This window comes from Neophocaena asiaeorientalis, unplaced genomic scaffold (assembly GCF_003031525.2).
Source record: "Neophocaena asiaeorientalis asiaeorientalis breed wild unplaced genomic scaffold, Neophocaena_asiaeorientalis_V1.1 scaffold79, whole genome shotgun sequence".
NCBI lineage: Eukaryota > Metazoa > Chordata > Mammalia > Artiodactyla > Phocoenidae > Neophocaena > Neophocaena asiaeorientalis.
Genome location: NW_020175402.1, coordinates 3,767,089 through 3,780,520, shown reverse-complemented (window position 1 = coordinate 3,780,520; position 13,432 = coordinate 3,767,089). Strand labels below are relative to the sequence as shown.

Below are 13,432 nucleotides of genomic sequence, written 5' to 3'. Positions count from 1 at the left end.
AAGGGAGCTAGCACCACGGGGCTCAACAGGAGCGCCGCGATGAGCTAGACTTGAGAGCCTGGCACGGCCCTGGGCGCAGACGAAGAGCTCAGTTAACAGTAGCCCCTGTTATTATCAATTTTACTTTGACTTCCTTAAATGTATGTGGTCCCAATTGCCTTTTGCTCTGAGATAAGCTTTGAGCCATCTAAGTACATCACCAACAATATGATAATTGTCACCCGAATCTCACAAAACCCAGGGAGGCAGAAAGGGTGGTGATTGTTGTACCCTCTTCCCAGATGGGGAAACTGAGGCTCAAGGAAAGAAGTGACTGATCCAGTGTCACAGCCCCAGGTGGCAGAGCCAGAGCTAGACCTTGGGTCTCCCAAGTCACGAAAACACACTTTCCTTCATCCCCCACCCTAGTCCCCAGTCACATCCAAGCCACACGTTCTGAGTCCACATGGACAGGGAGGGTGTCTGGACTGCTGTCCCCAGCACTGAATCCCAGGCCTGGTTTGTGTTTAGTACAAAGTCTGTCAAATGAATAAACGTCATGGACTCATTTGAGAATGTGATGGAAATGAGAGACACCATCCCCAAGAAAAATGTATGTGTGGCCACACGCATAATGTACATTTCAAGGGGTCACAGACCCTGGTTAGGAGGCCTTGACCTAGGTTTTCAGAGGCCTCTCCAGCGCTGAGCTCACTAAGCTATCCAGAGATGACCTCATCGCACAACCCATCTGCCTGGTGGAAAGGGGGCCCTGGGGCTTCATCTAGGGGATCACAGACCATTATCCCCCATGTCTGGGTCTGTGGCCACCACTGCTCCAACCACCCAGGGCAGGGGCTGCCCAAGGCCACGCTCCTACGTGGCTACCACGACACTCCATGCAAGTGCTCTTTGTATTTCAAAAAGAGAACATTTATTACTTATTTTTTTCCTCATTAGAACTTCCTTTACAGCAACACAAAGTAAAGCACAACAAAACTTATCTGTAGACACAAGGGGAGCACACTGACCACTGTTGGCCAGAGACCAGATGAAGGCCCCATGGAGACTCACACAAACACAGCACAGCCTTTCTCAGGTCTCCTGGACCCTTGTGCCAAGGGTGGCCTGTGTCAGGCCCAAGCCCCGCTGCCTCACGACAAATACAGGGGCTGATACCAAGGAGATCTGGGGTGGGCAGCGGGGGTGCAGGAGCTGGGCCAGGGAACGGAAGTTATCTTTACATTTTGATAAAGGCAATCCCACCCCACCTCTCACCCAGGCACTCCTGTCTCTGTGGTTTGATTCAGATGCTTAGTTAGATACGTAGATTCTAAGAAACGGTGTGTTTCCTGGGCTGGTGAAACCTGCTCCAACTGTCACCAGAGACTTAAGCTTGGTAAAGCCGGGCCTGGGAGGCACCTGAGGACGAAGAACGTGCTGGCAGCTTTGCTGGGAGCCCCATGGGGGTGATAGGAGAGGAGGGGAGACTCTGAAGACAGGCTGCTGCTGGTACGTCCCCGACCTGGGGTCGGAGCATCAGGAAGGAACAGCGTGATGCATACGAAGTTTGGTTCTGTTTCACCCTCTGAATTAGCAGACTTCAAACACTTCCATTTTCACAGAAATCAACAGCGAGACAGCTAGCAGGGCACACGGGCTCATGCCAGTTATGTGAGTAAAGGCACCAGATGGTTTGTTATGAAACACATTTTGGTCAGAAAATAGCTGGGGCTTTTTGGTTCCTGGGAGGACAACAAAGCTAGAAGAAAGGAGGTGTGAGTTGAGAGGTGTGGGTGAGAAGGCAGCTGTGGCACCAGATCTGGGTTCTACTCTTGACTCTGCCCCTTCCACGCGTGCGGTCTCAGTTTCCTCATCTAGAAACTGGCAACCAAACATTCGCAAACAAATCTAGGTGTTAGGTTTCACGCACTATCTCAAGAAGTACGGGGAGGTGGGGCTCAGACCAAATAGCAGCGCGGGAAACCTTCATCCACGTGGAGGGGGAAGGGCGGGACGGGAGCTCTGCAGGAGGCGGCCACACAGATGACCCCACGGCCGCAGGCAGACTCTGGGAGTCCAGGGCAGCCAGTTACACCGGTTCCAAGCACTGCCGGGGACTTTGGGCCTCGTCTCTCGGAAGAAGGGCAGAAAGAAAGCTCTATGCGACGAAGCACCATCGAGGAGCTGGGGGCCACACCTGCTGTGTGTGCTTTAAAGTGCCTGCCACGTGTTGTCTTTGGTCAGGGTCTGCCCCTCTGTCTCTGAGAGCCCCCAGGGCCAGGAGCCCAAGCCCCGGCCCGCTGGGCCCCCCACGGAAGGCGGGCTGGATGTCAATCTCCTCCCGCGGCTGTGTTGCCCTCCTGTGCTCAAAGGATGACAGAAATGAACGATCCGACTACTTTCAGTAAGGAGCAAGGGCACCTCCAGGGAAATCTGGGCCCTTGAAGAGAAGGGACAAGAAATGCTTTGGCCACCATCCTGACACCCACAGTGGAGCAGAGCTCGCTCAAGAGAGGGCAGAAAGCTGGTTATAACGCTGCGCTCGTGCCTGATGCAAAACCAGCTTCTGAGTTGAACCAGGAGTCACTGAATAAATATTCAAGGCATCTTTCAGTTCTCAGAGAAAGAAAGGGGTTAAGAAAGAATCTCTCCTTCCCTCTGCTTGACTGGTTGCAGCTCTGATCTGCAGACTGACAGCGCTGCCGACTGAAGGACACTGGCTGGGGGTCCTGGAGCTGGCCCCCGCCCCCGACACGGGTGGCTTTGGTTTGTCACGTGTCCTGCCAGCCCCAGGCCTCAGAAGTTGAAGAGGTCATCTGGCTTGGCGCCACCGCTGTCAGGCTTGTCCCAGTCGACAGGCGAGAGGCACTGGGCGTAATGAATGTCCTGTGCTGTCAGTCCAGTGTCCAGGACCTGAGGGTTCGTCCGAGATTGGGCAAGCCTGGAAGGCAGAGCTGTGTGAGCCGGGGGCCCAGGCAAGGGGCTGGCGGGGCCCCGAGGAGCCGGTCCAGCCTGGCCAGCTCCAGGGTCAGAAGTGAGAGGACGTGGGTGGGAAAACGGCAGGACACATGGCCAAAGAAGCAAGACCCGGATGTCAGTAGAGGTGGCGCCTCTAACCAGAGAGCCTACCCTTGAGGGTCAAGGGGCTCAGAAAACTGTGGGGCAGGCAGTGGCGTTCCCACCACGGAGAGGCTGGGGCACCCACACCATCCACAGCTCCATCAGGAAAGAGGAGAAAGGGCAGCGCTGCCAGCGCCGAGAGGGGCATGCGTGGGAGAGAGCCTGAGGCAACCATGGAAGACCACTGGCTTAACTACGTTCAACACTGCTGTTCACAAAGGAAATTCAAAAAGGGGCACAACTGAACGTACCAAGAATAGGGAGAGTTAAATAAATTATGGCCCACGTCCTTAAAAGAACATGAGGCAGTCAGTGAATGAGGTGTTTACAAGCAGTTTTTAACAGCCTGGACAAATGCTCCTGATACCCCAGCAGTGAGTGAAAATCAGGATCCCCAAATGCAAATATGATGAGCTGATCAATGCAAAAAAATGTCTATGTATAGGATTAGCGTGAATTAAGCCCCAAAGTCAGGGCTGTGGGATTATGGGATGGTGTTATTTCCTGTTTAACGCTTTGCTGATTTTCCAAGTTGTTCATTAAGGGCACAAGACACTTTAGTCATCTGGAAAAAGTGAATGAAAGATTTCCTTCAATCAAGGGGGTTGTAGTCAGCCAGAGAAGCTGGGAAGATGGTAAAAAGAATCATGAAGGGGCCACACACGCCACTCCCCCGACCTGGGCTGCACCGAGAGGTTTCCACTGGTTCTGGCAGGAAGGGGATGGGGAAGCGGGGGAGGGCTGTAGGGGGCTTCTGAGGGTCCCAAGGGAGAAAGGAAAGCCTGGCTGACCAGGGCCCAGTGCTCGGAAGCCTGAGCTGCCCAGGCCTCTCCTCAGCCAGCCTTCTTGGTGGTGTGTCCCCAAGCTGAAGGCAGCCATGGACAGAGATGGCCCCTGGGAAAAGGGGAAATGCCACCAGCCTCTGGTTAGACCAAGTATCTCCTAATGGGACTCACATCCCTCCTCTACGTAATGCTCCATGGGCTTAATTAAACACTGCCTTTGGGCTTCCCTGGTGGCGCAGTGGCTGTGAGTCCACCTGCCGATGCAGGGGACACGGGTTCGTGCCCCGGTCCGGGAAGATCCCACGTGCCGCAGAGCGGCTGGGCCCATGAGCCATGGCCGCTGAGCCTGCGTATCCGGAGCCTGTGCTCCGCAACGGGAGAGGCCACAACAGTGAGAGGCCCGCATACTGCAAAAAAAAAAACAAAAACAAAACACTGCCTTCTCCCTGCCCCTTTCCATAAATGCAAAACCTCTGGAAGGAACAAAGCCTGCAAAAAAGCCCATTTCTGAAGGCTACACCAGGTGTAGGAAGAGGAAGCCAACCTGAGCTGTAGTGTGTTCAGTTCAGCTCAACCTGTGGTAGAGCGGTCACCAGGAATAGCTTTTGATTCAACAGCAAGAACTTTCTGGCAGACCTAGCCAGACAGTGAGCTCCCCACCCCTGGAGGTATCTGAGTTGAGATTTTTGCTCTGGGGAAGGTCAGAGTTCACATTCTCAGACATGGCAAAGGGCCCTGGAGACCAACCCCCAAGTGCCAGGCCTCCTCCCCCAGCACCAGGAGCCCACCTAACGTTACCTTGAAAATGCTTCATCCAGGCCATCATCCAGCTCCTTGGGGAAAACAAAGCAGGAGATAAGAACCCGCAGAGGGGGAGCCCGTGCTCACAGCCAGGACTTGTCCCAGCCCTGGGTAAGCTATAGGGACGTGGCACACAAGCGTAGGAGTCTGGTGGGCGCCTAGAGGAACAGGCACAGGCAGGCCTTCCACCTGGCTACTGCCACCAGCATCTCAGCACAGGGACCCAAACCTGGGATGTGGGACAGGAGAAAGGGCACCTAGGTGCCTAAAGACCTGGGGGTTCAATTCCCAGCTCTGCCACGACTCAGCAACACCTTGGGCAAGTCACTGCTCCTCTTTGAGACTCAGCTTTTCCTTCCACAAAATGAGGGGGTTGGACCGGACGACCTCTACAGCTTTCAAATTCCAAGAGGGAGGATGCGAAGAAGGTTTTCTTGCTTTCACCCACTTTCAGAAGCTGAGCCCAAATTCCAAGCTCACAAGGGATAGCTGATGGCAGGAATGCCACAGCCTAGGTGGGAAAACAATGGGCAAGGCTCCCTCCACAGCCTCCGGGAGGACGGGCAGGTGGCAAGGCTGGTTCCCAGACTGCAGAGAACAGGCTCGCGGTGCCTGCTTGGGGGACACTGGGTGGCCCCCAACAGGCAATGGGATTTGATAGGTTTTCAAGTCCATCAATGTTCCAGATTTTTAAAATTAAAGAGACGTGCATAGCACAGGGAGATCAGCTTGACGCTTTGTGACAACCTAGAGCGGTGGGATAGGGAGGGTGGGAGGGAGGCTCAAGAGGGAGGGGATATGGGGATATGGGGATATATGTATACATGTGGCTGATTCACTTTGTTGTACAGCAGAAACTAAAACAACAGTGTAAAGCAATTATACTCTAATATAGATTAAAAAAAAGATTTTGCAAAAATGTAAAAAAAAAAAAAAAAAGAGAGACATGACAAGTAAAGTAACATGTCATTCTGCAATAGATCCTGGACTAGAAAAAGGACATTGGAGGGACAAGTGGAGAAATGTGAATCAGGTCTGTAGATTATATAAGTGTTGCATAAATGTTAACAATTTTGATCTTTGTAACGTGGTTATGTAAGATGTTAACAATGGAGGAATCTGTATGAAGAGGAACAGGAATTCTTTGTACCATTTCTGTAATTTTTTATCAGTCTGAAATTATTTCCAAATGAAAAAAATTTCTAATTTTTTAAATTAAAAAAATATGTTCCTCTGGGAGATTCTGCAGGCAGAGGTCATCATCATCACTGAAGAAGTGAAAAAGCTGAGACAGAGAGAGGTCAGAGTGCTTGCCCCGGGTCACAGAGTGAGTCGAGGGCCAGGCTGCCTGCCTGAGTCTCAGGCTCCTCGTTCAGGGGGCCGAGGGGGAGAGGCTTCAGGAGCGAAGTGCCCATGCCGAGAACAAGGGGGCCTTTGGTTGGTCCGGCAGTGGGCAGAGCCATGGATGCTCAGGCCAAGAGGCCAGGCATTGTGAGGAGACAGCTGTGCCGGGAGCCAAGGCTATTGGGGATGCAGCCCTAGGTTCAAAGGGGACATTGTTCATCCCCTACCCTGGGTCTGGCTGCTGGGCTGGGTCAGGCCCTCCTGGAGGCCTGCAAGTCACGGGCTCCAGGGTCTGCACCTTGGAGCTGCCTTAGGTCTCATCCAGGGATCAGGCCAAGGCTCACTGGATCCTGGGGGGTCCCCAGGCCACACGACCACTCACCCAGACAACACTGCTGCTGTTTAAGGCTTGAGGTCGAGGTGCCTCGTCCACGTTAGCGGTGTTAGCGCTGACCGTGGACAGCGGGGCCTTGGCTGTCTCTTCCAGGTCCAGCAGGTTCCCAGTGGCGACCACTATGAGGGGTCAGGTGCGTCAGGAGGAGAGGAGGTTCCTGTCCCCCAGCCCCATCCTGGAGCCTCCTGGGCTACCCTGGTCCCAACTCCCTCCTTGGGCAGGGCCTTTCCAGCCCTATCACCCAGACCACCCAGAGCCCCACCCTTGCACCTCCCGAAGCAGCTGGACAGCTGCCCACAGGGTGGGAAGCTCTCTCCCACTCATGGTTTAGGCTGAAACCCATATTCACAACAGGTATTAAGTTTTTTAAGAGATCACACAACAAGATGTAAAGTGTATAGGGAGAGATGTATACACAGATTTATATACCTGTATAGGGACATATCTGGAGGAACATGCACCAAAACAAGTGATTTTTCCCCTTTACCTGCATTTGCTAATTTCTCTATAATAAACAAGCATTATTTATTTAACACCAAAACAAAGATAAAAACCCAGGAGTTTACCCCAGCCCAGGAGGGAGGGGGGCCCTCTGGATGAAGGGTACCATGCCCTGCAGCCCCTCCCCCGCCCAAGACTCACGGCTCTTCAGCGAAGGGGTGCTGTCTCGGCGGCCACCCCCCAAGATGTCCCCTCCATCTTGGCTGCTTTTCTCCCTCTTCTCCTTCTCTGTGGGACCAAGGCACAGCGGGTTGGAGCCCCCGACCCCAGCACTCCATCCCTAGCCATCACTGGGCAGGGGTAGGCTGTGGCCAATCTCAGGGGGCAGGTGTTAGGTCTCCAGAATGGAGAAAAGAAACTCTGCATATTTCACTTAATCCTCACAAGGACCCTGGGGGAGGGAGACAACTGCTCCCAGTTCTTCAGATGGGGAAACTGAGACTCGGAGGTGAAGGGGCCTGTGCAAAGCCACAAACCAGATAGGCGATGAAGCTGACGATCAGTCCAGGCCTGACTCGGGAGCCTTGACCATCCTCCCCGCCCCTACTGCTCTGCTGGTCTTCTTCAACGCCCCTGTACACCCCACCCACCCTGTCCACAAACAAGACTCACCTTCCTTGGATACCTGCCAAAACTCAAAAGCGACTTTGAAGGCCTGGGCTACTGTGAGGGTGACAGCCTGGGCCTGAAAAACAGGAAGTGGGGTCGGGGGAGGGGTACAGTGTTAGGCAGGTAAACGCAAGTCTCAACTGGAGGCCCAGGGACTGTCCCAGGCTCTGGAATGCCTGCACTACGTGAAGCCCAGCCAAGATTCCCACGGGTACTCCAATCCCCACCTTGGCAATGGCTATTCACCTCTACTTTTTTCCTTCGCCTTTGAGTTCCCCTAAATGCAATTAACTGTGAGGCTTATTTCTTCCGAGAAGTCCTCTCTAATTACCTGAGGACTGTACATAGTAACTTAGTCCTTAAAATGAGAGAACAGAAAAGCCAGAGTTGGAAAGGGCCCCGCCACTGCCTGAATGAGCCACAGCTGGAGAGGCAAAGATTAGACTCTGGTTACTACTATGCTGGGTCAGAGGGGCTTATAACTGAATGCCAGAAAGGCAGTAGGAGGCTTCTACATTTCCTGGCAGGAGCAATATGTCAATGAGGGCCCAGGGCAGAAGACTAAAACCATCCAGTGCCATAACCCACCTGTAAAGAAGGGCCACACCTTGTCCCTCGACCCCTGGGGGACTCCCATCTACTCCTTCAAACCCAACTCAAATGTCACCACCTCTCTCACGTCACGTCATGTCGCGTCACAGGCGCTGGGCTTCCACAGCCCTGCCTACCTCTCTCTGGTGTCACGCATATGAAAGTGTCACCAGCTCACATGCCTGTGTCACCCCACCTGGGTGCTCCCTGAAGGCAAGCATCGACTCTGAACACCCCTGATTCCCAGAGCCCTCCAGGGGTGTCTAGGATGGTGGCTGAATTGCATTTGCCCAGGGGCAGGTCTCCTGAGGCCTTACACTCCAGCCAGGACCTACCCTTAGCCCACCTTCAACTCAGCCCTTTCCTCTCTGATTCCAGTTCAGGGTTAATCAGCTCAGCTTCTGGGAGTGGAAGTCCCAGAGCTCGGAACTGTAGCCGGAAGCGACATGTAGCGTCCTCTGCAAGCTCGGCCTGGGGAAGAAAGCCGCCAGACTCTTTCAAGTAAGTGTACAACATGTTCAGGCCTAACCTGCCTCGGCTCCACTCCCTTCGCCTCCGCCAGACAACTCAATTTAATTGAGAAATGAATCTGTGGCTACTGCCTTTAAAATTTTTTTAAAATTTAAAATCCCTAAACAAGCTGACTGATCCATGCCAATTAAATTTCACGAAGATAAAATCTCATTTGAATGTCTCTGTCATTTACATTTTTGATGGAAGTACGGGCGCTTTATGGCAAAACTTAAATATGGTAATTAAGGATGAAACTCTTCACAGCTGTTTACAATTTAAGCTGTCACGTCTGGATCAAGTTTAATAGACCCAGTTACCATTGAGAATTGCCCATGAAATAAAAATATGGGCTAATTACCAGCCAGAGTCAGATCACTATACACCCAAGCAAGGGCTGGTCACCCAGTGTGGCAGGGAGATGGGAACGCCATTATTTTTGCCTCCAGGAAATCTGAGGGCACAAGCCCGACACTGCTTTTGCATAAATCTGCTTGTTCATTTGCATACATCCCCGCCCTTTCACCCCGGAGTCCTGAGCTGCAAGTTAAACCAAATATAACTCAAGACGCAGATGCGTGCAGGTGGCTGAAAGCCCAGGCTGGGCAGAGACTGGGAGGCGGTGGGCCCCGTTTTCCTGGGCAACTGCAGGAATCTGGGCACTAGCGATGGAAGGATTGCTCAGGCCTGCCCACCGAAAAGCCCTCCTTGACTCCGCAGGCCAGGAGCCTGCCCCTCCTGAGTGCCTCTGGCCTCTGAGTCTGTCTTATTACCCTGACCAGGTACTGCCTTGCCCAGTTTTTGACGTCCCTGTCTTGTTCTGGGTAACCAGGCTGTTAGCTTCTCACGGCGACCAGGTCTAGCTTAGGGCTGCAGACCTGGGCCAGGACCCCGGAATCCAGGACCCCAACCGGGTTCTCAAACCAAGTCGGGCCAGGTGCCCTGTACAGCCCTGCTGCCCAGAAGCATAAATCACTGCACGAAAGGATGACCTGAGGAATGCCAGTGGCCTGGGAGGGAGAATAGCCCTGCCGCACCCGACCCCAGGTAGAATTAGGGAGTCCACCTGTACTGCAACCCTGGGCTCCCCACCGATGCCAGCAATGGCACCCTCACTTCAGAGCCCAGAGGCTGAAGTGCTGGCTGAGGCCTCCCAGGTGGGCAGATGGAAACATTTCTTTGTACAGAACCTTATCCTGGCCATGCCCAGTAGAAGCCACAAGGAAAGAGAGGCCAGGTGGTTGGGCTGCCTGAGCTGAGCTGAACTGGTGGGTGACCCAGAAAGGGACCCATTTGCCCCTCAATCTGGGTGGGTCCTAGGCTTCTTGCTCATTCAGGCAGCCCAGCAAGGAAGGGTGGGGATGTGGAGACTCTGGGCCCTTGGCCAGAACGACTGAGGGCTACGTCAGCGTGCAAATTCAAGGCTCCCCTGAGGCTGACTCTCCCTAGCCATCCACCCAGGCTCTGGTGACATCTGAACCCCCAACCCCCGATCACACCGCTTCGCTTTGCACCTCTGTGTCTCTGCACGTGCCGACACCCTCTCACCACCCTGCCCCGTTTTGCTTGGCCTGGCAAACTCCTACTTACTACTCATCCCTCAAAGCCCACCTCAAAATGTCTCCTTCTCTGAGAACGCTTCATGTGCCACCTCCAGAGTGACTTAAAAACCTCCGCCTGAGAGCCAAGCTCCCTGTATGCCCGTTACTGAATCCCGGCTCTTCTCTCCCGTCGCCTGGTTCGCATCTTCACGGCCACCCTGGGTCCCCAGTGCCCGACACAGAGCTCAGCCTGGGATAGGCAGCAGCAAGCACGTGGAGGGACCTGCCAGCAGGCAGGATGTGGACTGAGGCGCCCATTTCACCTCCTGCCTCCTCCGCAGAGACATCCACTCCGCCCTGAGAGTCTCAAGGTCTCCAACGTGGCCAGACCACAAGGCCATAACACACTGGCAGCCTGGGCTCAGCTGAGGCCTTGGGAGCCACAAGGACACCACACACATCAGGCGGTCTACTGACACCGCCCTGGGCTGGGCTGTCTCTCCAAGGGACCTCCCCAGGGCTCCCTGAAATGGGGAGGCCAGGTGGGAAAGGCTGGAGATGGACAAGCCAATATCCAGCCGTTCCCGATGCAGATGAGAATGGGCCAAAAGCTAAGAGTCTGGGCCCTGGGTGTCCAGTAGGAGCCTGTCCCTCTGCCCGATGGCTCTGCTGTCAGCACCAAGCAGGCTGGCTGTTTTCCCCAGTACCTGACCTCTTGGCCTGGGGTAGACGGGTTTTGTTCAAGCCTGTCTAAAGTCCTCTGGCCCAAGGCTCCCTTAGCCGCTGGGCCAGCATCCACTTTCTTTTACCCCCGACCTCCCCATCCCAGAGGAAGCCTCTACATGTTGGGAGCCCCTGCACTGCAGCAATGGCTGAGGGCCAGCTGCCCCTGCCCAGTGCCTGCTGTGGTCAGTGGGGAGGAAGAGACAAACAATGGGGACATAATGAGATTGTTCTGTGGGAACAAGGCTGTCACGGGAGAAGCCACCGCAGCTCAGGGACCTAGGGCATCAGGAGGCCCCGGGTGAGTGGCTGGCGACATCGAGTCTGCAGGAAAGAAACAGGTGCACAAAAGAAACTGAGACCTTTCAGAACAATCCTGGAGGTCACTGAGGTGACCTCCTCATTCTGTTGATGGCATGCAGCCCAAAGAAGGTCAGGGTCTTATCCACGGTCACAGAGGATCAGGCCCCTGGTCTGTCTCCTCCTACAGTGCTCCTCCCACAAGACCTGCGGTAGGCTGAATCGTACTCCCTCCACCCCACCCCACCCCACCCCCGGGAAAATGTCCACATTCTGATCCCTAGAACCTGTGAATGTTACTATATATGTCAAAAGGAACTTTGCAGATGTGATTAAGTTAAGGACTTTGAGATGGGGGATTATCCTGGATTACCCAGCGGGCCCAATCACAAAGGACCTTATGAGAGGGAGGCAGGAGGGTGAGAGTCAGAAATAGCAATGTGATGACAGAGCAGAGAGGGAGACTGGAAGATGCTCCACTGGCTCTGAAGGTGGAGAAGAGGGCCCTGAGGGGGAGCAGAAAACCTGGGCGGGGCAGGGGTCACTTTAAGACTGTGATGTCCTGGATATGTCCTTGATGACATGGGGAGGGGAACGGATCCTGTCTCCTTGGCTACAAGGACCACAGGGCACAGAAACTGGGGCTCTGGGCTTCATACACAGAGGTTAACACAGGCCAATACTAAATCAATAAATGTCGGGAACCTCCTTACAGGGCGGATGCTCAGATCTCTGGGGCCTCAGAAACAAAAACTTCAATGCCAAAGGCTGACTCCCTCCAGCTGCTTGCCACGAAGTTCAAGACAAAAGCCCAGAGACCACTGAGGTCCAGCTCGTCCCAGCTAGATGTGTCAGGGCGGCCTGGAAATGGGGTGAGGGACTCCTGGCTCCTCACAGCCATGCAGGGAGAGAAGAAACGTGGGTTTAGACCCTCTGCTAGCTAAAGGCACCCTCTGCTAGATGACAGCTAGCTACCTCATCTTCAGCAAGAGAGCTGACCTCTGTGAGGCTGTTTCCTCATTAAAAATAAAAATAAGGGCTTCCCTGGTGGCGCAGTGGTTGAGAGTCTGCCTGCCAATGCAGGGGACACGGGTTCGTGCCCCTGTCTGGGAAGATCCCACATGCCGCGGAGCAGCTGGGCCCGTGAGCCATGGCCGCTGAGCCTGCGCATCCGGAGCCTGTGCTCCGCGATGGGAGAGGCCACAACAGTGAGAGGCCCATGTACCGCAAAAAAAAAAAAAAAAAAAATTAACAAAAAATAAAAAATAAATAAAAATAAAAACAATGAACGCAGTTACAGCGCCCACCTTGCAGAGTTGCTCTGAGGAGTAAATGAGACAGTACCTTAAAGATTACCACTGAAACAGGCACAGAGTAGGTACCAAAATATGGCCATTTCCCTCCCTTCTCCGGCCACAGTGAGCCGGGTCCTCTGAGGGCCCTCGCCTTTGCCTTTCACACTGGGCAGCTCTAATCACCAGTCTCTAGAGACTAATCCCTATAAGGCCCTGCACCTTATAGTGACAGGAGACCCCCTCCCGCCCCAGATCTCAAATCCATCAAATCACATTATAGAGAGGAAGCGGCTCAGGGCACTCACTGGGAATGAGGGCTTGTCGCTGCCCACAGGCCAGCCGAGGGCAGCCCATCCTGACAGGTGGCCCACCTGACTGTAGCCCTACACAGTGCCCTCAGCTCTCAGCACCCACTTGAGGTTCCCAGGGACTTCAGACTTTCTTTAACTGATGTCACCTTTGGGTCCTGCCTTCCCCCCAGTCAGGGCCCCCAAGGCAGGGCTGCCAAGGTGAGGCTGGAGCCTGCTCAAGCCCAGCCTCTCCCCACTGACCATCTTCCGCTTGGTGCAGAGGAAAGCGTGGCACTCAAGATTCTCGCTGTGCTGGCTCTGTGCGATGTACGCAAACACTTTGTCATGCATCTTGTCTGCTGTGCAGTAGGAGATTCTGAAAGGCAAGTGGCAAGTGTCACCAGACTCCGGCACAGGGGCCTGACTGCATCCCGAAAGCCCCTTAGAGTTCCCCTGAGTTCCAGAAAGCCTGCCATCCCACTCCACCAGGGTGGGACTCTGGGCCTAGCATCCTGGGCCATCCATGGGGTGTGGGAGAGTGGGGAAACCCAGGCTAGGCAAGAAGGAGTGGTGGTAAAGACTGGAGGAAGGGCTTCCCTGGTGGCGCAGTGGTTAAGAATCCGCCTGCCAATGCAGGCGACACGGG

General features: G+C 54.2%; 1 protein-coding gene across 4 annotated transcripts in view; it reads right to left on the bottom strand.

Annotated features, from left to right (window-relative positions):
- Window positions 1-890: 890 nt before the first annotated feature.
- The window catches only part of LDLRAP1 (low density lipoprotein receptor adaptor protein 1), a 24,131-nt gene continuing 11,589 nt past the window's right edge, over window positions 891-13,432 (bottom strand). For 3 of the 4 annotated variants that reach the window (XM_024766678.1, XM_024766681.1, XM_024766682.1), the window contains exons 4-9: window positions 13,048-13,162; window positions 7,540-7,612; window positions 7,069-7,155; window positions 6,415-6,545; window positions 4,686-4,720; window positions 891-2,923 (exon numbers count right to left, since the gene is read on the bottom strand). In XM_024766678.1, the coding sequence (XP_024622446.1) occupies window positions 2,779-2,923; window positions 4,686-4,720; window positions 6,415-6,545; window positions 7,069-7,155; window positions 7,540-7,612; window positions 13,048-13,162 (586 nt within the window). In that variant the 3' untranslated portion in view covers window positions 891-2,778. The remainder of the gene's footprint in view (window positions 2,924-4,685; window positions 4,721-6,414; window positions 6,546-7,068; window positions 7,156-7,539; window positions 7,613-13,047; window positions 13,163-13,432) is intronic. The other variant, XM_024766680.1, reaches the window with a different exon arrangement.